The sequence below is a fragment of the Scardinius erythrophthalmus genome (assembly GCF_964197995.2).
Source record: "Scardinius erythrophthalmus genome assembly, chromosome: 6".
NCBI classification, from domain to species: Eukaryota; Metazoa; Chordata; class Actinopteri; order Cypriniformes; family Leuciscidae; genus Scardinius; species Scardinius erythrophthalmus.
Window position 1 is genome coordinate 22,178,366 of NC_138226.1, and position 26,929 is coordinate 22,205,294.

Below are 26,929 nucleotides of genomic sequence, written 5' to 3' on the forward strand. Positions count from 1 at the left end.
TGCATCCATTTTAAGTTCCATGACTGTAATGAGATTTTGAATGAATTTTGGTATTACTAGTAATTGGATTATGAAAATATGGCAGAGCTCAAACGTAATCTAATATAAATAAGATCAACCACTTAGCTCTAGATATTTTGGATGATTCCTCCAAATGTATTCATTCAAAAGAATCTTTTCTGTGCCAAAAAGCAGTTTAAAATGAATTGGGGAAAATGCTGAAAACATTCCCCTCATTCTTGTTGAAAAAAAGGGAATAAAAAAGAAACCATTGAAACAGGTGGAAAGCATGATCTAGTCACGTGTAGAATGGAGAACACAGTTGACTACGTAAAAGGCCAGTGCACTGCAATGCTGGGTCAGGCATTCATATACAATAGGGGGGACACAGTCTTTGAACTGGGACAGGTATATAAAGGTAGCCAAGCGCAAAGAACAGTGCATTGGAGCCATATCAACAGTTGACAGACTGACATCATGGGCAGAGTGCGTTCTTAACATTTTGATTTAATTTATCAATTGTTATATAGCAACTTAAACATAAATTGTAATGTTGGCAAATTCCAAATATTCTTGCAGGATACATGATCAACCAATTAACACAATTTTTGACTAATTTTCAGGTCATCTTCTACGAGGACAGGAACTTCCAGGGTCGCTCTTATGAGTGTATGAGTGACTGCGGTGACTTCTCCTCCTACCTGAGCCGTTGTCACTCTTGCAGAGTAGAGAGTGGATGCTGGATGATGTATGATCATCCCAACTACATGGGAAATGGGTATTTCTTCAGGAAGGGCGAGTACGCTGATTACATGTCTATGTTTGGAATGAGCAACTGCATCAGGTCCTGCCGTATGATCCCCATGGTGAGTTCTATGAGCATTTTAACGTGTCCATAATAAATCAACTTTGGGCAATTACTGTAAAAAAAAAAAATATATATATATATATATATATATATATATATATATATATATATATATATATATATATATATATATACACATTTTTAGATTAAATCTTTTTTTAAATAGGATCATTTCACAATGGTGATCTACAACAGTGGTTCTCAACTCCAGTCTCTCTTATCTGACACACTCAAATCAGTTCATGGAGTCTCTCCTAACAGAGCAGTGGGTCCCGAGGACTGGAGTTGAGAACCACTGATCTACAAAGAGGCATAACTAAACTGTTTCACATGTTGTTTACTGTAAAAACTTAAATGACTTCTCTTCCACAACAGCACAGGGGATCCTACAGAATGAGGATCTACGAGAGGGAGAACTTCATGGGTCAGATGTACGAGATGATGGATGACTGTGACAACATCATGGACCGTTACCGCATGTCTCACTGCCAGTCCTGTCATGTGATGGACGGCCACTGGCTCATGTATGAGCAGCCCCACTACAAAGGCAGGATGTCCTACTTCAGGCCTGGAGAGTACAGGAGCTTCAGCAATATGGGTGGCATGAGATTCATGAGCATGAGGCGTATCATGGACTCGTGGTACTAGTGTTTTAGCATTATGATGAATTAATTTATCTATAAAAAAATAAAACAAAACAATTTCATGAAACTCGTTTCAGTGTCATTAATATTTGTATCCCCACAAAAATGCCTCATGAGATAATTCACAATCACAAAATGTTATTAAACACTAAAGACCTTAAAAACGAGCATGATTAAAGGAGTCATAACCTGCAATTTTCACTTTTCCACGAGAATCAATGTATGTTATGATTGCCTAACGATTATACACTGGCCGGGAAGCCGATATTTAAAAGTGAAGCGTTTGTTTACCTCAGGGTAAATAAACCAGCGCGCGTGCACGCGCACTCAAATACGAGATTTTGATTTCAGCCCCGTCTTGACGTCATGACGGGGCAGGATATACCATACATGGACACCGCAGACCTATGCCGCGGGAAGCCCGCCCCTCTCCCCCTCATATTCAGTTCAGTCGAGAAAGATGGAGAAACGAGTACACACCTGAATTGCTCTGTGGTTGACTGCCACAAACAACATGTAAATGTGTTTTCTCTACCAAAAACGGACCAAACTATCAGGGACCAGTGGATGAAATTCATTTTTAATGACGCTGTCCCAACAACCCTTTCAACTGGCTTATCGTTAGGAGTCTGCGCTAAACATTTCACACAGGAATCATACACAAATTTGGGGCAATATCAGGCGAAGTTGGCCTCGAAGCTCTGTTTGGAAAAAGGTGCAATTCCAACCATCAGAGACTTGCCTGAAATTGAAACGGTAAGACTGAGTTTTTATTGCTCTACTGTGTGTAACAAACAGCAGCTAACTGCTAATGCGGCTATTGTATGCTAGCGGGAGTATTAGCTTCGAGGTAAACATGGGGAATGGCTGCTAACGTTACTTTGCAAACAGCAAATGACTGAGATCATCATGAATTCGGCTATTGTATATTAATTGCCTAACGCTTATACACTGGCCGGGAAGCCGGTCGCGGCCAGGTCGGGTTCATTCACAACTTACGCCATGATATCATTTTGGAATGATATGCTAAAGCGTTACCTGCGGTGTCAACCCCCCTCCTTCCTGCCACCAATCAACGCGCCCCTCATTTGCATTATTAAAATGACCGTCCAAGACAGCCAAAATATCGCATCAGATCTCGCGAGACAATAATGCCTTCAGAAATAAGGGTCTGAGGAGCTCTGTGTTTATTTTTTTTCCACTTTTCTTTTTTAGAAGGGCCTGAAAGACTATAATACAGCAGTAGGTATCCAATGTAATACTAGGTTATGACTCCTTTAACAAGCAAGAACAAATCAAATTTGAATTCAACAGCTTACAATATAAATTCAGCAATTGCATTCTCCACACACTACAAGACAGAAATGCAAAAACAGATCTCTCTCTAGTTTGACCAGGTGAGCGTTGATTTTTATGCTGGTCTAAAGCCATCACAACCTCTGAGCATGCTTATTCCAAAACAGCAACCCTTAAAGGGTAACTAAACCCCTGGAGCCCGTTCTTCGTACGCTGCTTATTACATCCGAGATCAAATGACACATCCAAGATGATATCATCGTGCGAATCATGATCTGGCTAACTCGGTTCTTCGAACACACTTGCCGGATATGATTAGTATCGCTGGATTGAGTTATCTGAGATAATTGCGCGTTCATGCGCTGTTTAAAAGGGGATATGTATCGATAGTAGAAACATTGATCAGCAATGCTGCTATTGGCTGTTCAGCGTGGCCAAAGAGCGCGCACAGTTTTACTCAGCAGAGCAAGAACTAATAGTCGAAGTTTATTCGGAATTTTAATGTTTAATCAAAACGCCAGGAACACCTCAAAGTCTGCAAAAGCCAGGAGAAAGGGCTGGCAAAAAGTAGCAGACAATTTAAATCCGTTAGAAGTGGCCATGTTAGATGTTTTTATCACTTATTAGCCTATATTTTTGTATTTTAATAATTGCATAATTACTTTGTTCATTGTAATGTCAGTCACCACAACATGGGAACAAATAAAAGTGAAGTACAAAAATATTCTACATAATGGTAATTTTTTGTTATATTATCGTCTCTTTTATAAAAGGCACTGTTAAATAAATGGTGTTCTGTTTATAAAAGCAACCAAGAAAAAGGCTGAGAAAAAAATAGAAAAGATCTTAGTAGCCTACACTGTAAAATAATTTTTGCTGCATTATATTAAGGCCGTATAGTCATTTCAACTGTTAAATCTTGAGTAATGATGAATTGCTGACTTGTGAAAGTGAAAACTGATCAACTTATGTTAATGTAAAAATATTTTGCCATGAGTTATTGATCACATTTTTCCCCAGTGTAGTTCATTGTAATGACATTGTGTTTTCCTCTTTTGTGCACTTTTACACAATACACCAACACTTGTATCTGTTCCCAAGAAAGTAGTGGCTGAAAGTGGACATTTTCTAACTTTCCAAAGGAAAGAAAGTATAAGACTTTGTAATGTCCATTTGTTTCCATTGCACTGGACAGTGAATAAAGCCTCTCAGATAACTGTCATATGGAGGAACTAGCCTACCTGCAAGTGCATAAATAACTTTACTTCATTTATACTTGTATGTAGGGCTGTCACTTTTGTGAAAAAATCCTGTTCGATTTTTGAGACGTAAGTGTTCATTGAATCGATTGTAAAATCGATTTTCCATGTCTAAAGACGTTTCCATTTTAAACGCAAAATAGCCTATGGGCAAATCCACGGACAACGAACAGGCATTAGGACGAACGTAAAGAGGGCGCTTGAGACGCGCACAAGTCTGCAATATTTCTGATGATTTATTGGCGTGAAGTTTCGTGCACAATGACAAACAGGAGTGCAACATTCTCGAAAAACAATAAGCAGAGTGGACTGCCATAACATCAATGAAAAACATTACCTCAGTCTTCAACATGGCTGTGTTTACGGTTAGAAATGTCAAACAAATTTCGCCTGGTATGTAGGCGATTGTAGACGCGTAGCCCGAATTTGTATCTGAATGCATGAGACTGTCTGCATACCGGCAGAATTCACAGTTTTGTAGTAAAAAGAGAATGCAGAAGGATAATTTGCTGTTATGCGTGTTTGTCAGAGTTGCTGTATGACGCGCGTTCGCTGCGGGCGTATCGTGACGAGCTGGACGCGCTCCGAGAAAAGACCGTTAAAATCGATTCCCTATTTTCGTTTTCGAAACTTGCGTTGGTTGGTCCAATCGATTGTGCAATCGATTTTCGAACGTAAAGTGACAGCCCTACTTGTATGCTTTATGGCTGCAATATAAGTTGCAGGATTCCACATCTCCAGAAAGGCCTACAGAAGAGTCTGCACAGACAGAGGCGACATAGGCCTACAGGTGGGCAGTGAATAGCCAACTTTTCCTTTTTATTTGTTGCATGAGGCATGTGTCTAATATATCTTGTTGCAGGCACTTGACCACTGGCTTTTATTTACAAAGAACAATTGAAGTAAAACTCAAGGAACTAAGCATATTTGTCTTTTATTAAACATTTAATGAAAAGTGTTTTTTTTGGGGCAATGTTGTGTAATATGGCACATGCAACAATGTCACAGGCCCTGTCAGGTGTGCAACCCTCAGACTTTTCAGACACTGAAATCTTCCCTTTAGTTAGCCAAAGTTCATTTCATTGTGTGCCCTTGTCCTGGCTAGAACTGGTTTGGGTCAGGGAATGGGGTCATACAACACCTGTCTGCAGGCAGGAACATGTCATAATCACCTATGAAAAAATGCAGTTCTGTTAGGATCAGCATAAGTGTATGTAATACAGTGAGCTTGATATTTAATTGTGGAACTTTCCTTACCACTTTCAAATAATGTGCATAAATGTGAATCTCTGAAAATTCTCAAGTCGTGCACAGATCCTGGCCATTTTGCTTTCACATTTGTGATATGGAAGATTTTAGTCAACTGCCTTTTTTTATTTGATATAATATTACTAATCTGAAATATTAAGAATCACAATAGTAACTGGGCTGCACATTTACATTGTGAACCCCCTTTCTGTTCACATAATCCCCTTCATTGAGGCCTTAATGGCAGTCTATAGTCTATGGTACCAATCACGTTAGTGAAGCCTGAGTGATATATCTGTAATCGGCATGGTCATGATTGTATGATCTTCATAAAAAATGATGATAGCCTAAAAAAAAAAAAAAAAAAGTGGCTTGGAAATGCCACAAAAAAACCTAAAACTGTTTTTTAAACCTAAAAGCGACAAAAAACTACAATCTCACGAATCACGAGAAAAAAATATATATCTCAGAAAGTGCACTATCGCGCTGCGCTGGACTTCCCGTATCAGCTCCGCTTATGAAGCCGGGATCTAATCCTGTTAACATGAAATAAGCCTGCTCCCGAGCAGGTTTAAGTTTGCGCACATGTTGCTATGACAGCAAGTCCAGGATGAGCGTTGAAGAACCAAACAATCCAAGATCATGCCAAATCGCCAACAATCAAATCCAGCTAAGTGAGTTAGCGACGTACGAAGAACGGGCCCCTGGTCAGAGCCTGACTCCACCCACTGGCAATATTTGAAAAATGCTAAAAAAGTGGGCAGAACCCAGCGGAGATAGAGGGGACAAAGTGGAGCGGGAGGGCGTGCACCTGAGACCTGCTGTCAGACTCTCTAAAATGGAGTGACTCACAGGGTCGCAAGACGACGTAAAGTACATGCATCTGATGAGTTTTATCGAGTTGATGTCAATAGCGTACGCTCTCTATGGGCATTTTCATATTTTGCCGCTATGTGAAAAAATCCAGCAAAATGCGCTGGCGTGTTTGTCGACTCCAGAGGATTAACTTTAGCCTAACCATAAATTGTGATTATATATAAGATCACTCACATCAAGACGCTGCTGCGGTGGTGGAGTCCATGCAGGTGGAGTCCATGCAGGAGGAGCAGCGTTTGGCACTGCGTCGCTTTTCAGCGCGAGCTGTGTGGAGAAGCCCATTTCCACCTCTATTGCGTTGGAAAAGAAATTCCGCGTCAAATGCAGGTTTCACACTCACGGTCTTCCAGGCCAAGTGCATGCAACCACTGGCACCTATTTCCAAGTCTGCTGGAAAGGTATGCAGTCCACTAGCTGCACTTCTTCTTCTTCTTCTTCTTGAATTTTATTGGCGGTTGACAAACAACAAAATGGTGTATTTCCGCCACCAACTGGTATGGAGTGTGGATCAAGACGACTTCCTTTTTTTTTTTTTTTTTTTTTTTTTTTTCTCTCCCACAAATTAGATTCCTCAAGAAACTAAAGAATAAAAATATAACACTCATTTCTCGAGTAATTTTGCAGAATATACTTTGGTATAAATTGCATTTTTATTTTTTTTAAATTATGAATTAACAACCTTCTTTCATTCTCATATTTCTGACAATGCATTAAAACATGTTCTACTGTTTCCTCTTGCCCACAATAATCACATCTTCCCGTATCATGTTTACCCATTTTATAAAGTGTACTATTTAATCTTGTGTGTCCAAATCTCACCCTTGATATTACTATTTCTTCTCTCCTGTTTTTCCCTGCAATTCTCATTTCTCCCACTTTCCTTTGAATTCTATAGAACCACCGACCTTTTTTCTCCTTATCCCACTGTTTTTGCCACCTTTCCTTTAGTCTCTTCTTGATAATACTCTTAACTTCATTCTTACTTAAATTAACAATTAAATTAATGTCATTGTTTTTAACTGCTTCTTTTGCTTCTTTATCTGCAATTTCATTTCCTTGGACACCAACATGTGCAGGCACCCACAAAAATACTACTGTAATCCCCATCATTTGAATTCTGTACATTGTTTGCATTATCTGCATTAAAATATCTGGTCTACTTTCTGCACTAGCAACACTACACCACTGTACTAAATACAGATAAATCTACGCTAGCTCATCCAAGGGTGTGGTGAGCTTGTATCAAGGGAGGGCGTGGTGAGCTGGAACCACTGATCCAGAGCCATAGAGAGAAAGAGTTGCGACACTCTTTGATGTCGCCGCTATGGCTGTCACGTGGTTCATGTAAGCCCCAATAGTTCCAAAACATATACGCTGGCTGTCATGTTCTTCTATGGGACAGACAGCAGCGACTGCATTATTGAACGGTAAATATAAAATAAAACACACACCCAAGTACTTTTTCAGCTGATTTGTTAATGTCAGTTTTGCATTTGGAGAGGCAGGGTCACAATGAAATACTGTATATTACTAATTACTTAGATAAGTTTAGGCTATATTTTTGGAGGGAAAAGCTTAGTGTTCATGTTCGTATGGGTAGCAACTTTTATTTAATTTAATTTTTGGGATATACTAAATTTTCATTATGTGACCTGTTGGCTGAGTTTGAGTGGTGAATGCTGCGCGTCGAGTTGTTCCAGAGGTAACGTAAGTTTCTGAAATGTCGACCTCTTTTGAATTGTCAACTGTCTATATTGTAAAATAGTTGCTATAAAGCAGCGAAGTTGAATGCAATAATTTGCATTATTGAACGGTAAATATAAAATAAAACACACACCCAAGTACCCGATGAACTGTTGGACACTTGTGATTATTGCTGCTCTGAGGTTTCTTATAGGCTACTGTTGACTGTTTTATCGTTGTTTTTTTGAAGAAGCGGCAGCTCTTGCCTCGGAGAAAACAACACGGGCATAGCGACAATTTTGCATATAAATTACTACTTTTAGGGCTTGAATTAACCTGTGGGCAGTTTTCCTACATCCTTTTGTGAACGTCGTTTTACACTTGTATGCTGCACAGCGGGTCATCTTAAAAGTGCCGTCAGAGCTACCAATCTCTGTATAACGGGCATAGGCCTATGTCACAAAAAAATTGAAGACCGGAAGTACGTCTTTTAGTAGGGATACGGCTCTTCCGGTTAGCTTTTTACAATGGCGGAGTCCGATAGATACTGCTGGACCAAATCTCTCCGCAACCTGCCTGAAGTCACATATGACGATGTGGTTCGGATGGTAAATGAAAACTCTCAAGTGGAAAAGCGTGAAAGCTGAGGTATGGCTGTCTACGTCCTAACGCAGAGCAACCCGGTGCACTACAACAACAGCGGCGGGCCGTTCGCCAGTAAGGTAAACGTTTCTATGGTAACAGCGAGTTGGACCAATCAGCAGACGTTGCTGCTACGCTTAGGATTGTGGGTAGTGTAGTTTTTTTTTTCATAAGATCGCGGATAAAACATGTTTTTCTTAAAACAAGGTTGATTTCATACGAACTTATAGCTTCTACAGGAGCAAAAACCTTCGTTTCACAACCTCATAGCTCGTGGTCAGTCTACCTCGGATGGTTTAGACATTATGGCTGATAATCTAAATCCTTATCGAGAAATACTGTTGACCGGAAGTTCTGAATCGCTACTCCGCGTTCCGGAAGCAGGAAGTGTGACATAGGCCTATTGGAGCCCTCTGCTGGTAGGGAATCGTAAGATGGCCGCTCGAACACTTCCGGTGGCTTCACTGCCTAGTGGCAGTTTAGAACGTCATGAGCTATCCAGTCATTATATAGATCAGTGACTGGAACCTGCTTATGTCACGCAGTACCACAACATCCAATAGGAAAATTCAACTGCAGTAGCCAACATTCAACATGAAGAGGGCAGCACTCTGATATTTTTACACCATATATTGTAGAATTAAAACACTTTATACCCAAATGTCAGAAAAGTTACTCGAATCAATGAACAGCACTAATAAAGCCCCATTCTTACAGATCATTAACTAAAAAAAGTTGGTTTAGGTAGAATAAAAAAATATCTACCTTGAAGTAGGCATGTGCCGGTATTAAATTTTCATGCTGCGATTAATTGATTGAGCTTTTATCACGGTATTCGGTATTATCACGGTATTTTAATTGCTATAATTATTAAAGGTTAAAAATGAACAAATTAAATTAAATATAATTTGGTTTTCATTATAATAAATTATGACACAAGTAAAAATATAATACAAATGTAATATAGTGCACATATTTAGCACAATACTCCTCTCTATAGCTATTTTTTCTAGTCAACTAACGTGTTGGTCATTAAATGGCTTTCCTGAGGTAAATGTAACGTTCTGTGACATAATTGTTCACCTGCAGTTTTATTGACCTCTTTCCGTGGTTGAAAAACACTGATTGATCGATATTTTGTGTGAATTTTTATTTAAAGATACAGTACAACTTACCGAAAGGTATTTATGCCTCACAGTGTGAGGCATAAATACCTTTCGGTAAGTTGTACTGTATCTTTAAATAAAAAGTAACAGATGATCGGTTTACTTGAACTGAGGCGCTACAGCGATCGGTCACGTCACATTTACAAGCACCAAAACAGTATTTATTGTCTGAATTTCGTAATAAAATGGACAGAACATGAGAGCTGAGTATTTTCAAAAGTAACCTGCTCTGTCTAGTCTGTCGATGTCAGTGTCCTCTTTGCTCCGCAATTTTTCTCTGAGTGAGAAAATGAATGTGTGGCGCGAGAGCGTGTGAAAAGTGTCGATTGCGCGAGTCTCACACTGAATGCGAAGAGTTGACAGCCCTGCTTTTAGAAGGGGGATAAATTGACGGCAGCGTTCCTCCTTCCGCCATGCTTCTTCTCCATGTGAGGATTGTTTACATTAGACTAGAGTGCGCACTGCGCCGCATGCACACAGCGCTTCATGTGGGGATTGTTTACATCAGAGTGCGCACGTGTTTCACGCAGCATGCAGTGTTTGTTTAAGCGGTTGATGGAAAATAAGCTAATGCGCGTTCTATAAATATAAATTCTGATCTATTATTTTTCACGTTATTTTGAAGTGCCCGCGATAACAATATCGTGCATATTCATTACCGCGATTTATCGCATTACCGAATACCTGCACATGTCTACCTTGAAGTCAAACAAGTGGACACATGGATCAAGAAGCGCAGGAAAACAAGAAATTTTAGAGTACACTTTAACAATTGTGGTTAAGGATTCTGTTAAAAGATTCTTTTTTTTTTTTTTACTTAAAGCTACAATATGTAATTTTCGCCGCAGAGGTCTCATTTTCAAAACAAAGGCGGAGCTTGATGACGCTATGAAGGAGAGTGGAACAATGGGAGATGTCGTTTTCACCATCCAGAAATGTATGGTATAATTCGTATAATTCACGAATCATGTTCACGGATGAGGTAATAAATTCGTTTTTGTATTACCTGTACGTTTGATCACACAATTTGCTGTCATCATAATGAATTATCTGCAAGGAACGTGAAATATAATGCTATATTAGCCTGTTACTAATATGTGACTATTTGTCAAAAGATGGGTTAATGATTAATGCTGCACCGTTTTACACATTTAAAACAATCGTACTAAAAGTAAATTCGAACGAAACCACAGTATTTGCAAGTAATGGCTAAATATTTTTGTGCAACACATACTGTATTTAATTTCACTGCCATAGACTTTGTCACCAGACTTGATAAAAAGTGTTTCTGAAGTACAAACAAAGTGTAATATAACTGTATGTGTACAATATATATTTGCTTACCTGTCTATTAACCCAGGTGAAAATAAAGTGTACTTGAGTGCACAAAAAAAACACTTAAATACAAGAAAGTACATTTGTAGTACATTCCTATTTTTTGTGCTAAAGAAAAGTTTAAAAATTATACACTATAAATACACTAATTAAAAGTATATTTTTACTTAAGTAGTACTTAAGTGTAATTGCAAAAGTATACTAAATAACATTGATATTTTAAATGTATTTTTAGTGCATAAGAAAAAAGATATACTATTGAAAAAATACACAGAAGTGTTTTATTAGTGTATTTCTTACAAGTACATTTTTAACACATTAAAAATAGTTCATTGTTAGTGCACTTTTAGATAGCTATTATAAGTTTAAATTAAATAGATTTTACTTAAAATATATTCAAAATGTAATAGTCAAAAATTAAATTTTCCCAAAAGTAGTATTTAAGTACACTTTATAAAAATAAACAAAATATTACTAATTCTTTAAATTGATTTTAAGTGTATAAGGTACTCCCAGGTGAAAAAGACATAGTATTAAATGTATTAAAAATATACTTGAAATACAAATAGTATAATACATTTGTATTACCAACATGCTTATTTGAAGTGCATAAAAAATACATTGAATTGTATTTTAATATATTTCTAAAAAGTATACTAGAAATACATTGGTAATAAATATATGCTTAATTATACTTTCAATAAATATGCTAAACACAGGCATACTTTTAATATATTTCTAACAAATTCACTAAAGGTACATTGGTTATAAATATATGCTTAATTATACTTTTAAGAAATATGCTAAACACAAGCATACTTTTAATATATTTCTAAAAAAAAGCACTACAAGTACATTGTTAATAAATATGCTTAGTTAAATTTTTAAGAAATATGCTAACACAATCTACCATTTGTGTGAATTTTAGTGTATTTAAAGAAAACATACTTAATGTTGCTCTTAATTAAAGTACATTTGTGTAACTTGTGTAAGAACATAGCTAAATCTAAAATATTAAAATGGTTAATCTAAAATATAAAAAGCTTTTAATGTGTTTAAAGTACTTTAAACACTTAGGCCTACTGCAATATATTTGTAATATTTATCATTTTACCATTTTAATATTTTAGATTTTTTTGTATAATGTACCAACTTCTAATGTATTATAAACATTTTTCAACTATCATTAAGCATTGCAATAAGCACTTAAAATGAATGTTGTTCACTTTTACTTGTTTGTAAGGGCTGTTGTCCATTACATGATATGTTTTTACTACTGAAATTCCCACATGGATATCAACATCATATTATTTTAAATGCATCATAGATACATTTTCCAAATATGTTTAGATGTTGTCCAGAAATATGTTGTACTTGTTTGAATTTGAAAAACACTAATAACACACGTGACTAATCCTGATTGGTTCCAGCTGTTGAACGTCTGTGATTGGTTCTGGTGTAATTATGAGCTCACACCTCACTCAGAGCTTGCTGACGGCTGTGCGTTCATTGAATGTGATTATATTTCGGCGTCGCGTGTAGTTAGGACACGGTGTAATAATTCAGAGATAGAAGTCTAAATTCAAACTAAAGCGATCGTGTTTCTTTAGAGGACTTGGAGGAAACCACGCGATTCATATGGATTAGGTGAGTTTTTTTGCGATTAACCTACGTGAAGGTTTCATTAGTCTACGATATTTCAGTTTTTATTTCTAAGATTAACGGAATTCTTAAATGTTTTGCAACTAATGAGTGATCATGACAGTATTTAGATTTTTTTTCTAACGTTAATAGAAAAAGTAACTGTTAGTGTTGTTTTTATTTTTTCCAAGTCGAATCTCGAAGAGATGAAGATACTGCTATCAGAAGTTACTGGTAAGTTTTAGTTGCTGTTTGCATAAATAAATAGCTCACTGTTTAGTTTTTGTCCTAGTTTTTTTCCAACATTTTTTCCTAGTTTCTTAGTCTAGTCTAATTTGTGTTCATTCATGTAAAAATCTATTTAATAGTTTTTTTGGGACAGCTGCAAGTCACTTGTCATGGCTTATAATATTTTGCACTACTTCTAATTTCCTTAAACTCTTTGAAGAGTTTGAGAGTTTTTGTTTCTGCACATAACTTTTTTTTTGCTCTCAAAGTCAAAGGGGGCTGACTAAAACAAGATTAGCATTTGTTGTACATTTTAATTATTACTCTTGTTGGCTGTGTATACTTTTTCAGTTAAACGGTTAGCCTAAATTGCCCTTTTTTGCTGTGATACAGTGACATGTAGACTTCACAGTTGTTCAAGAGCTATTTTATTAACTCCTTTTCTTAATTAACATGTTATATTAAATGTCTACTGTTAAAATATATGAGCTAAGCATTACATGCTATGTTAAAGAATTCCATTTTTACTAGGTGAAAAAGACTTACTATTAAATGTAATAAATATGTACTTAAGTATGTTTTTAGTACAAAACAAATATACTTTAATGCATTTATAATACATTTAACAGTATGTCTTTTTCACCTTTTATGTACAACAGAGGGAAATGTCAAAACATTATATACTGTGTTGTAATAAAAAACGTCTAGGTTACGACCTCTGTTCCCTGAGAACAGGGAATGAGACACTGCATTGATGACGATATGGGGAACACCCTCCATGTAAACCGGTGTTTGAAAAGCTGTACAATCAGCTGTACGGCAATAGAATTTGACTGGCGACAGCCTGACACTACTAGTGTGACTCAGAAGAATTAAAGAGGCGCCTAGAGAACATTGTTCCCCAATAGCATCATCGAAGCAGTGCAAGTTCCCTTTTGATAGGGAACAGTTACTTTTTTAACAGAGGTTAATTTTGCTTTAATATAAAAATAAACTCATCTTTTTCCCCTTTCATAGACACTGATCAAACAATTTCCAACACGTCTGAGGTGCAAGCACTGATTCGAAGGAAATGCAACAATAAGGCAAACTCAAAGACCAATCAGTAACAGTACTGTAACTGTTTGCAGCTATTAATGATTGCACTTTATTGACTAGTTAGGTTTATTGAAGTTAGTTTTTTTTGTTGTTGTTTATAATACCTCTGCAGATCACTGTATTTTATGTTAATGTATTTTTTTTTTTACAGTTTATTATGCTGCTGTACTGATGTACACTGGGTAATACATTAAAGTTTACTAGCTTTCAAAGTGTGTGTTATAAAAAAAATTTTTAATGTGTGTTTTAATACACCATTAACATATTTAATTGTTTTATAAAGGTACTGTTCACAGTATTAAAACATATTTGAAATGATTTACTATATAAAAAAATGTGAGCAATACATAAATATGATTTGTATATATTATATATTCTTAAATTTTAAATAATTTAAGTGTATTTAAAATGCAATAAAGATGGATTCAATTGTACTAAAAGGGGTAACAAAATAAAATAAATTAAAGCTGAAATAGTATGTTAAAAGCGTATTTTAGTTCATCTTCAGTGTGTCTCAAAATAGCACAGTTGAGTACACTAATATGATCTTAAGTTTATATTAAGCAGTACTAAAGGTAAGCTTTTAGTATATTAAGTGCAAAATAAGTATGTCGAAATAAATAGAGCACTTTAAGTACATTATGGCAGTGTATTATGGAAGTGTAATAAAATGTATTTTAGTGCACTTTTTTTAATCTAGGAATACATTCTAAGTGTAATTTGTAAATAATTTAATATTATCATTATTATAATTTAAATAGTTTATTATTGTATTTAAAGATGGTTTCAATTATACTAAAACTGGTAACGAAATACATTTGTTGAAAATATGAAATAGTATATTAAAAATACACTTCAGTTTATCTTCAGTGTGTCTCAAAAAAGCACAATTGAGTACACTAAGATGATCTTAAGTTTATATTAAGCAGTACTAAAGGTAAGCTTTTAGTATATTAAGTGCAAAATAAGTGTGTCGAAAATAGAGCACTTTAAGAACCTTATGGCAGTGTATTATGGAAGTGTAATAAAATGTATTTTAGTGCACTTTTTTAATCTAGGAATACATTCTAAGTATAATTTGTATATGATTTAATATTATTATTATTATAATTTAAATAGTTTATTATTGTATTTAAAGATGATTTCAATTATACTTAAAGTGGTAACAAAATAATTTTTTAAAAATATGAAATAGTATATTAAAAATACACTTAAATTCATCTTCAGTGTCTCAAAAAAGCACAATTGAGTACACTAAGATGATTTTAAGTTTATATTAAGCAGTACTAAAGATGAGCTTTTAGTATATTAAGTGCAAAATAAGTGTGTCGAAAATAGAGCACTTTAAGTACCTTATGAAAGTGTATTATGGAAGTGTACTAAGTGCACTTAAATAAAATGTATTTTAGTGCACTTTTTTTTCACCTGGGAAAACACATGCGAGAGCAGAGTCTCTGTCAAGTTCGCAAAGCTCTCTCCATCCTGAAAACGCCACACCGATTTTTTGGGGGGGGATTTTCTGTACTCGCAATCAATAATCGTGAACCACGATGACTGAACGACACAGTGGCTGCGAGATATATTATAAGCGGCCGTTGAAACGCTAATGAAATGAAATGCTAATGAAAGGCTAATGAATCTATGTATATATTTCTATGTTTTCTACAAGTGGAAACCGAGGTTAGTGTGGATATTACGTCACTGATAGGCGACAATGACAAGGGACGAGCCATTATTTAAAACTGGAATTTACAAATCCTTGGGAACTTTTGGGATAATGTACGTCCACAACTGCATTAATATATAGCACACTGTGAAAGTGTTTTTTGAATATTTTCTTACAAAAATCTTACATGGTACCTTTAATCTTTGCTAATTAGATTAGAATTGTCAAGTGAGCAACAGCAAGTGTGTAACACTGATCTGAGTGCTTGATGTTGGAGAGGTCAGAGTATGCCAGGTGACTAGAACTACTGGGAAAAAAGAAAGCATGTCCTAGTTGTCTCTTCTCCATTTAGTCACATGAATGTGACAGAGTTCAAGCCCACTAAGCCCAGTGAACTCCCAGGGAGTTTGCCTTCTGATCACTTTCATTACACTGTAGATGATAACAGAGACATCGGAATTACACAGGGTTCCTATTTTCTCAGCGTTTGACTTTATACTGACACCTAAAGGCCAAACATGACAGGACATAATCTCAGAGGCAGTCATTTTGTCTGTTAGTCTATCCATTCTTAATTAGTAAGAGGGACTATTCAACAAGAGGGTGAGATATTTGGACAAAACGTCACACCTACCAACATCACTGGCAATAACAGTTTATTTTAAGTCAGCTAGCCACCTTATTCTTGCTAAAGTAAAAATATTTGCCTTGCACTCGCTTGTAAACGTATTGGTTGCAATCTGAAACTATTTTTTAAACATGAAATCAGTCTCAAACTATTTTAGTTATGATTATCTATCAACCCACATTCATGGTGACATCAACCAAAATATTGTTTCCCCATTATTTTGTGGTTTTCATAAATCGACATCAACTAAATATATATTTTTAATTAAATCATATTTCTCTCATGGCTAAACTGCAGTAGCCTTATGGTGCTACTTTAGTGCAACTTCACAAATCTCAGCGAACAAATACTCTTTTTCACCCCAGTTTTTCCCTTGAACTTTCTACTGATACCTACTGATGCATGAAGTTTGCTTATTAACTGCTTCTACTTCACACTAGAGTCTATCTCCTTCTTTGGACTTCATTTTTTTTTATTGTGCTCATTTAGTTTGCACAGTTTTTATATTATTTTTATGTTTTATAAAGCACATTGAACCAGTGAAACATGCTAAGCACATTCAACGTTGTCTTGTTATGTCTATTTACAGATCTATCAAATTGCAAGACGTAAATGGTCATGTGATCTACACACGGCAGGCTCCATGAGCGCAATAAATAAAATAGCCTTTTGGTTTTGTTCAAAAGCACTGTCATTTTCTTTCACTTTAGTTTTTTAATGAAAAAAAAAACTACTGAGTGCACCTTAAATTTATGGACTGGTTCAACTGTTCTTTATTGTAGTACTGCAAAAATACATTTTAAAAATAAGAATCATTGATACGCCTCATGCTCATGAATCTCATGCCACCCATATTGCTGAAGTTCCTGTACTCTCCAGGCCTGAAGTAGTACATCCTGCCTCTGTAGTGGGGCTGCTCATACATGAGCCAGTGGCCGTCCATCACATGACAGGACTGGCAGTGAGACATGTGGTAACGGTCCATGATGTTGTTACAGTCATCCATCATCTCGTACATCTGACCCATGAAGTTCTCCCTCTCGTAGATCCTCATTCTGTAGGATCCCCTGTGCTGCAAAGGTATGAACAGAAATGTACAATTTGTGCTAAATTGTTATAAGAGCATTTAGTGAACAGCTCTAAAGGGAGTAAAGCTGTATGTATTATGCTCTTACCATAGGGATCATACGGCAAGATCTGATACACTCATTCATGCCAAACATAGACATGTAGTCAGCATAGTCACCCCTCCTGAAGAAATACTGATTTCCCATGTAGTTGGGACGGTCATACATCATCCAGCAGCCACTCTCTATTCTGCAAGAGTGACAGCGGCTCAGGTAGGAGGAGAAGTCACCACAGTCACCCATACACTCATAAGAGCGACCCTGGAAGTTCCTGTCCTCGTAGAAGATTATCTGTTTTGGAACACAAAAGAAACAGTGAGACACTTATGTACTTTTAAATGAGTAAAAGTAGCATCCTAAAGATGTACTATAGGCCTATGTCACGAAAAAATTGAAGACCGGAAGTACGTCTTTTAGTAGGGATACGGCTCTTCCGGTTAGCTTTTTACAATGGCGGAGTCCGATAGATACTGCTGGACCAAATCTCTCCGCAACCTGCCTGAAGTCACATATGACGATGTGGTTCGGATGGTAAATGAAAACTCTCAAGTGGAAAAGCGTGAAAGCTGAGGTATGGCTGTCTACGTCCTAACGCAGAGCAACCCGGTGCACTACAACAACAGCGGCGGGCCATTCGCCAGTAAGGTAAACGTTTCTATGGTAACAGCGAGTTGGACCAATCAGCAGACGTTGCTGCTACTCTTAGGATTGTGGGTAGTGTAGTTTTTTTTCATAAGATCGTGGATAAAACATGTTTTTCTTAAAACAAGGTTGATTTCATACGAACGTATAGCTTCTACAGGAGCAAAAACCTTCGTTTCACAACCTCATAGCTCGTGGTCAGTCTATCTCAGATGGTTTAGACATTATGGCTGATAATCTAAATCCTTATTGAGAAATACTGTTGACCGGAAGTTCTGAATCCCTACTCCGCGTTCCGGAAGCAGGAAGTGTGACATAGGCCTATTGTTTTTATATTTAAGTATCAGTAGTACTTACCCTGCCCATGATGGTAGTGGTATTCTTTTAGAGCACTTTCGTACTGGTACACTGACCCTCTGCTAATGTTAACCCTTACATTTATACCTTCCCAAACCTAAAGAATATGTGCCTCCTATTGTGGAAACTCCTGACAAAGCAGCATGGTATAGAGGCCCATGAAAAGCTAAAGTGCTTTTGTAATATGTCAAATGTAACTGAATCTCCTGTTTCTAGGTTTACCAGTCTCAAGTAGCCAGTAGATGGGTTTGCATCTTGATGTTTCTTTTGTGTTGAACGAACAATCAAGTAAACCTACAGTCACATGAGATGTAAGCACAGACTAGGCAATTATTCCTCTACCAATCCATATTTTCACTAAGAATTCATTGTAAAATAACCCTCTTTACATTTCATTTACGAGCTGGCAGATCAACTTGACAAGATTCCCAGCATATTCAGGTATGAAAAAAAAAAAGATCTAATTTTCTTTCCCTGATACACAAGTCTGTTAAGTGTGTTCATTACTATGCTAAAGAGTAGGTATTGTAAACCTCTGTTTAAACTTCCTGAATCTAATATCTATAAATATACAAACACTATGGGCCTCCCCTGCATGTACACACACACACACACACACACACACACACACACACACACACACACACACACACACATATATATATATATATATATATATATATATATATATATATATATATACATACATATACATACATACATACATACATACATACATACATAAACTGAAGTAAATGAAGAAATAAAGAATTAAAGAAAATGAGACAGTAAAAGGTAAAAAGGTTTTGGAAGTAAACCACAAAATCATTTCAAAATCAAATAATAAAGCGCATATGTTTAAAAGGATAACATGTAGCCACTTGCCTTACCACAATCATTTTCTTTTCACTTACATTACCAATATTGGGAAGAGGAAAATCAGTGTTTTTGACTAACTAAGAGTTGCTCATACTGTGTTCAAAGTCCAAATTCACACATTTGATCAATAGATCAAACCACCAAAAGTCTGTGTTGTAACATTGTTTTTGAAATGTTGAGGTATATTAGAACAATCTTCAGTCAGAAGAATTTAATTAAAAAAGTTATTTCTTAACCTAGCATGTTCACAAAAATGCATTTCAAATGAGTTTAAACAAATTACCTTGCTAAAACCTATTGTCCTGCATCTCAATATGTGTTTACACATTTCTTTAAATGTTGTAAAATTATGGTATTTTAAACAGATCAATTTTGATTAACACTGTGCTTGACAAAATTAGAAATGTTATTGTGGAGTGTATATAACCTGTAGGTTCAGTTGAAATGGTCCACAATGAATGCACTCTAAACGTTTCCATACTGGTCTGCTGAGTCAGGAGGTTGTCCTCAATCTCAATAGCAAGCACACAGTTTTATTCAGTTCGCTCGGGTATAAAAGTAAGGGTGAGACCTGTCAGGAGGACAGAGCAGTGTTAACGGAAGAGCGTCCAATAATAAAATAAAAAATGACTACCACCAGCATGAGCACGTGCAGGGTAAGCAATCATATAAATAACAACGAAATACCGCTTTCTCTCTCTCTAGTAGAATGCAATTTTTTACTGAAATACATGCATACCTCAAAATTCTTAGTTAACCTCTTTAATTCTCTCAGGCCGTCTTCTACGAGGACAGGAATTTCCAGGGTCGCTCTTATGAGTGCATGAGTGACTGTGCCGACATGTCCCCCTTCTTGAGTCGCTGTCACTCTTGCAGAGTGGAGAGTGGCTGCTTCATGATGTACGATCGTCCCAACTACATGGGAAATCAGTATTTCTTTAGGAAGGGCGAGTACGCTGATTACATGTCTATGTTTGGCATGAGCGACTGTATCAGGTCTTGCCGTATGATCCCTATGGTAAGAGAATATACTTCACAAAATGCTCTTATAACAATTTAGCACAATTTTTACCTTTCTGTTTATATGTTTGCAGCACAGAGGATCCTTCAGAATGAGGATCTACGAGAGAGAGAACTTCATGGGTCAGATGTACGAGATGATGGATGACTGTGACAACATCATGGACCGTTACCGCATGTCTCACTGCCAGTCCTGTCATGTGATGGACGGCCACTGGCTCATGTATGAGCAGCCCCACTACAGAGGCAGGATGTCCTACTTCAGGCCTGGAGAGTACAGGAGCTTCAGCAATATGGGTAGCATGAGATTCATGAGCATGAGGCGTATCAGTGATTCCTTCTATTAAAAAGTAAATTGTATTAATGTGAGAAAATTTGTGTTACTTGACAATAAAGCACTTCTGAACTACTCTCTTAAAACACTTTTGTTTAGTTTTAAGCATAGTGAAATCTAGTAAAATATCAAAGCCATGGCATGTACAGTAATACTTGACTAGGTCGGAGAAAACATTATTTATTGGTCAAAAATGATGACTTTTATAATATTTCAAACAACTTAAGAAATCCTTTGTATGAAATTATGGATCACTCACTGTAGTCATATTGTTTGGTCGAAGTAATTTGATTGAAAACTGTTCCACTCTAATTGAATCTTCGTTCACTTTGGGTCAGGATATCTTCAAACCTTCAGCCTGACAAAAAGTATCTGAATGGATTTTCTGTATACAAAATTGTCTATAAAATGTCAATGAATATGACATGAAGTAAACAGGCAGTTTGGCTGTAACTTGGTAAGGCTTTCACCAATTGAAATAACATTTTGTAAGTGTCATTACCAACATTTGCTGACAATATGAGCAGAATAACCATGACCATTTACATGACTATGAAAATGTGTAAACAAATATGTAATATAATTTGTGAATTATAGCTTAACAAGACTATAAAAACTATATAAATATAGTCTATTAAGTTTGGAAGGTTGTAACAATTCAAGCAGAGTTTATCCATTTCCTTTAAGAGGCTGCAACTACATCTACAGGTTAGTTCATTAAAAATGTACCCCCTCTGACTACATCTCAGTCTGCATATTGTAGTCATATTATATTAACAGTCATGTGCTCTGAATGTGGCATTATATCACAGTCATGTACTATTACTTCAATGAAATTTTACTTAAGGACAAGTAAAATTACCGGTCTAAAATCTACTCAAGTAAAAGTAAAAAGTATCTAATTTCTCAGAGTAAATGTTACTGAGTTACTTTTTTAACAGCAGGAGTGGGGTGGGGGACTCTCCCGTGTAAGGTTAACGGTATGAGATTCTCAGATACGGTATTAAACAATTATTAAATAAATAAATGGTATTATTAAACAATGGTTATTATCAGTTAGAATGACAGTTAAATGAATGAAAATTAATTTTGGTTGAACAAATGCTTTATTATAACAAACTTGAAACCATTTGTTTGTTTATTAAAAATTCAATAATAGCCTACATCTAATCAACTAAATTCAATAAATGATTATGTATTAGATTAACAACTTATTTTTATCATTATTAATTTATTAAAATGTTTAAGAATAATACAGTCCTATGGAATGCATTTGAAGAGTTTGAAGTGCCATCTGAAATTTTCTTCTAGAATGATAATTTTTATCAAGCTTGTATATTTAAGTTCAGTAATTTCACTTAAATGGCAATGAAAATTACCTATTAATTGTCATTTAAGTGAAATTACAAAAAAATTGTTTTGTGATTTTTGCGAGTTTTTTGTTCTCCCACCCTCCAATTAAAGGTACAATATGTAAGATATTTGCATTAAAATGTCCCAAAATCACAAGGCCAGTGTTATATATTTTGTTAAGTTGATTACTTACAATATCCCAAATGTTTCCAACTATTTTTAAATCGTGAGAAAATTGCGATTTTAACCAAGGAAACGGGGTGTGTGAGCAGGGGTGAGCTGGGAGTCGCCAGTCAATGGCGTCATATCCGCGTTACCCTCGGTTTCAGCTCGTACTGCGTGGAGTCCTGGACAAATGCGGAAGTTGTAGTTGTAGCGTCTATCAAGCAACAAACGTTAGCCTGTTTCGTGCAGTCGTTATGAAACACAATTATTCTTTACCAATTGCAGCTGGTTCTGTCAACAAAGACAAGTCCCATAAACGTAAACGTCAACGTACAGGTATTATTGCTTTAGGTTTGTTTAGTTTAGTTTTTTGACATTGTTTATCACGTCTGGTGTTTATGGCCATGTAAATAAATATAGTGTGGTGAGCAGGACGAGGCCGAGGCTGATTACTGATGAGCGACACCTGCGCGACACACCGATCTCGTATCTCTCACGGAGGAGCGGACGCATAAAGGAGGAGTGACGACAGTGAAGAGCGAGAGAGGACAGGCCTGAACTTGTGTTGTGTTTTATTGTGACAGCAGTCGTCCGTGAGGGGCTGCTGTCTTTTACTTTCGTTTTGTATTTGTTTTATTTTTATCATTAAAATGTGTCATGAATGTTCGCCGGTTCCCGCCTCCTTCTTCCCATAACATCTGAACTTTGTTATAGCATGTGTTATACATAAAGATTAATCAGTATTTTGGCACATGATGTGGGTGTGTTCGAATGTACTTTTACAACAATTGTTTAGAGCACGTAAAAGTGCACAGCGTTATCACAACAATGAATTCGACAAATACAGTAACATCTATGATAACCAATTTAGTATTAAACCTTACTTTTCTTGCGGTTAATTAATTTTAATGAAATAAAAGCATGTCATTAAACGCAACATTTATAAAAATAGAACTTTACCTCATCCATGAACATGATTTTTCGATTCCCGTCTGACTGATTTACAGTTCCCATCATTCCACGCTCCTTCACATCATCATCAAGCTATGCCATTGTTGTTGTTTGGAATGTAGCGCCCTCTAGCGGCAGAAAATCTTGTATATTGTACCTTTAATCAATGCAGTAGTTTCCGGAGCGCGGTTTATTTATTTTTCCTCCCTTGTATTTTTTATTTTTCATATTTTTTATTATTTACTTTTTATTTGCTTCAAACAAAACATACTTAAGTAAAAGTAAAATTACAGATTTTAAAACCTACTTAAAAAAATTGAAGTACAAAAAAAAATTACTCAATTACAGTAACGCAAGTAAATGTAATTCGTTACTTTCCATCTCTGGTCATGTCATAAAGTGGGGTGAAAACCAATAAACTTAAAGGGTTAGTTCACCAAAAAATAGAAATTCTGTCATTAATTACTCTCCCTCAGGTCGTTCCAAACCCCCAAGACTTTCCATCTTCGGAACACAAATGAAGATATTTTTAATAAAATCTGAATGATTTCTGTCCCTCCATTGACAGTTACGGAACTACCACTTTTAAAATTCAAAAAGTTCATAACAAGATTGTAAAACTAAACCATGTGAATTGAGTGGTTTAGTCCTAATTTTCCAAAGAGACACGATCTGAAGAGACACTTTGTAAACTGAACAGATTTAATTTAGGCTTTTATTCACATAAAAACATTCACCAAGGCACACATCGGTTATGATAAACGGAAGCTCAGTCAAGCTTGCTTGACTTACAAGAACCATGTCTCTTCAGAAAATTTGGACTAAACCACTCAGTTTACATGGATTAGTGTTACAATCTCTTTATGAACTTTTTGAAGCGTCAAAGTGGTAGTTGTGTAGTTTTGTGTACAAAACTGGCTCAGAGTCAGATTTGTTTATAAAAAAATATTAAATTTGTTTATAAAATTCATCTTGTGTTCCCAAGATGAATTAAAGTTTTATGGGTTTGGAACAACACAAGGGTGAGTAAATGATGACAGAATTTTCATTTTTGGGTGAACTATCCCTGTAACTTTTTAGAATAATTAAAAGAAATATTTCAGGTTTTATACTGGCTCTATCAACAGTTTTTGCAGAAAAAATATTGACTTGAATCAGATTTTATGTCACATCTTACGTCATCTTCTCAGTTCTCGCGCATGTGTCGTGGCGAAACAAAAAAGAGAAACAAAAACAGAAACAAGTCCTATAAAACAAGACCAAACAGACTCAATATATGTAAGGTTACTTATAAAAAATAATAATAAAAAGTACACGTCATCACCAATCAGTCATTTCTCAATATCCTGGATCTGACTGAGACCTAGATTCGGCCAGAAGACGAATATCCTCTGCTCTCTCCACCAACTTCACTTCAAAAAGGTTAAGGAAACTAGTTTAGGAAAATATTTAATAATATATAACACATTTGTAATTGAAGCATACAAATTGCTCTAAAAAAAAAAAAAACAATTGTAGTAAATTTATATCCATGTCTCTCTGTCCCTTTCTTTGTAAATATAAACCATGTCAACAAAAACAGCACTCACAAACTGTTAAAGAGATTCATCTCTGCTCTTCAAATGTTATGTCTCCCTCAACTCTTCAGCTAATTGCTGACAATGTTCTTCACAAACTAAATTAATTACCATCGCCAATCAATTCTCAGAACTGCAAACTATCAACTTTTCCACTTTCTAAGGGCTGAAATCTCTAAATTCTATAGATAAATTAAAAAAATTGGATTAGGTGCTCTCATAAAAGCAATATCAGAATTTAAATATCTGCTATAAGATTTGTTCTAGCAACAGTCACTCCAAACACTCTGACAAGCGAAAGCAGGGGTCCTATTAAAGTTAGTTGAATATTCATGCTTGCTGTACTTTTGCCTGTTTAGAGTTATAAAAATTGTATAGACATGAAATGTTATTATGCAGTGTTACGTTGCACCAACACCAGGCCCCAGATGAATTAGGTCAGTTAAAATACATAGAAAGAAAAACATATGATTTGGTATCTAATGCAACCTTACATTTAAGGAAAATATATAAAAAAGTTTTACAAAAGTTCATTGTGAAAAATGTAGTGACATACAGTAACTTGAAATGTTTTAAAAGCAATCAACAGTTACTGTAGTTTACATTAACATTAAACTCAATGATAAAAACAATTTGTTTGATAACTTCCTCCACAAGCCCAGGTTACACAAGCATATTTGGTTTGAGCTCCATTTTAGCTGTTTAAAATGCTTTCTTGTCATTGGAATTGCTTTACAAGCAGAAATTTCAAATTTTCTCCAACACAAGGCTTGAAATAATAACCCTTTCAGGACTGTAGTAGCAAACTGTACCACTCACTACACCATGCAGCTGACTAAGGCTTTTTTAAACAATAGGAATACAAATTCTTTGGGAGTCCATATAGTATAAATAAGGCAACAGGCTGTTGTTACAGTAGCAAGTTTGGAATACCCACAACCACAATCATGCATGGAAAGGTAAGCCTTAAAAATGCTCAACTTCTTACTAAAAACATGATTTATTTGCTGTTCTGATTTATCTCAGCTCTAATTGATATATAGAAAATAAAACACTGCCATTCAAATAAAAGAAATCATTTGGATATTGTGTTGGGTGACATTTAATATAGTATTGATAAATAGTAATTAAGTCAATGCTGAACATTTTTTTTTATTTGTCCCAGGTCATCTTCTACGAGGACAGGAACTTCCAGGGTCGCACTTATGAGTGCATGAGCGACTGTGCTGACATGTCCTCCTACCTGAGCCGCTGTCACTCTTGCAGAATAGAGAGTGGCTGCTTCATGATGTATGACCGTCCCAACTACATGGGAAATCAGTATTTCTTCAAGAAGGGCGAGTATGCTGATTACATGCCTATGTTTGGCATGAGTGACTGCATCAGATCTTGCCGTATGATCCCCATGGTGAGTTCCATGTACATTTTGCAGTTGTAAAAACTTAAAATATATATATATATTTTAATCCTTTTGTTCAAAAAGCATAGACGATCATTTCAGAATGCCAATTCATAAAAACGAATGAACCTAAACTATTGCCTGACAACTTATTCACTACAGTACAAAGGCTCCTACAGAATGAGGATCTACGAGAGGGAGAACTTCATGGGTCAGATGTACGAGCTGATGGATGACTGTGACAACATCATGGACCGTTACCGCATGTCTCACTGCCAGTCCTGTCATGTGATGGACGGCCACTGGCTCATGTATGAGCAGCCCCACTACAGAGGCAGGATGTCCTACTTCAGGCCTGGAGAGTACAGGAGCTTCAGCAATATGGGTGGCATGAGATTCATGAGCATGAGGCGCATCATGGACTCCTATTACTAGAGATTTAATGTTTCAATAAAATAACTTCTATACAACATTAAACATTGTGTTTTGAACAATCTTTAATGCCAATGTTTCATTTGTATTAATGAATAATCTACATAAAAATATCCAATGGATTAAATTAAATTTGCAAATAACACAAAACAAAAATATTATTTTATATATAGAAATATATATATAATGTCTGACAGATTTCTTTCAACACAACTGTGTGATCAATGGCTTGTATGATTAAGCAAGGCATAATAGTTGAACCCAACTAAATAATATTTCTTAAAACAATTGATGATTAACTTCGGTTCAATGCTGATATGACTTCTAAAACTTAAACACATTCAAGTAAACAAGATTGCCACAAGGGCAGCACTCTGACACCGGTTTGGAGAATGAAGACCAGGGTTGGGAAAAA

The 26,929-nt window shown here is 35.9% G+C and overlaps 4 protein-coding genes across 4 annotated transcripts; 3 read left to right on the plus strand and 1 right to left on the minus strand.

The window, feature by feature from the left end:
- Positions 1-623: 623 nt before the first annotated feature.
- LOC308692584 (gamma-crystallin M2) lies at positions 624-1,516 on the plus strand (the record flags this gene model as incomplete). Its single annotated transcript, XM_081368721.1, has 2 exons — positions 624-866; positions 1,244-1,516. Exons 1-2 carry the CDS (start codon positions 672-674, stop codon positions 1,514-1,516), a joined length of 468 nt encoding a protein of 155 aa, XP_081224847.1. The 5' UTR covers positions 624-671.
- Positions 1,517-17,077: 15,561 nt separating this feature from the next.
- Positions 17,078-17,693, minus strand: LOC308692586 (gamma-crystallin M2-like; the record flags this gene model as incomplete). Its single annotated transcript, XM_081368723.1, has 2 exons — positions 17,454-17,693; positions 17,078-17,350 (listed from the first exon to the last, which is right to left on the minus strand). Exons 1-2 carry the CDS (start codon positions 17,646-17,648, stop codon positions 17,078-17,080), a joined length of 468 nt encoding a protein of 155 aa, XP_081224849.1. The 5' UTR covers positions 17,649-17,693.
- A 2,216-nt stretch (positions 17,694-19,909) lies between these two features.
- Positions 19,910-20,650, plus strand: LOC308692576 (gamma-crystallin M2-like; the record flags this gene model as incomplete). The annotated part of the gene is made up of 3 exons (XM_081368713.1): positions 19,910-19,939; positions 20,059-20,301; positions 20,378-20,650. 3 exons carry the CDS (start codon positions 19,910-19,912, stop codon positions 20,648-20,650), a joined length of 546 nt encoding a protein of 181 aa, XP_081224839.1.
- Positions 20,651-25,851: 5,201 nt separating this feature from the next.
- Positions 25,852-26,517, plus strand: LOC308692587 (gamma-crystallin M2-like; the record flags this gene model as incomplete). Its single annotated transcript, XM_081368724.1, has 2 exons — positions 25,852-26,091; positions 26,245-26,517. Exons 1-2 carry the CDS (start codon positions 25,897-25,899, stop codon positions 26,515-26,517), a joined length of 468 nt encoding a protein of 155 aa, XP_081224850.1. The 5' UTR covers positions 25,852-25,896.
- Between the last annotated feature and the right edge of the window lie 412 nt (positions 26,518-26,929).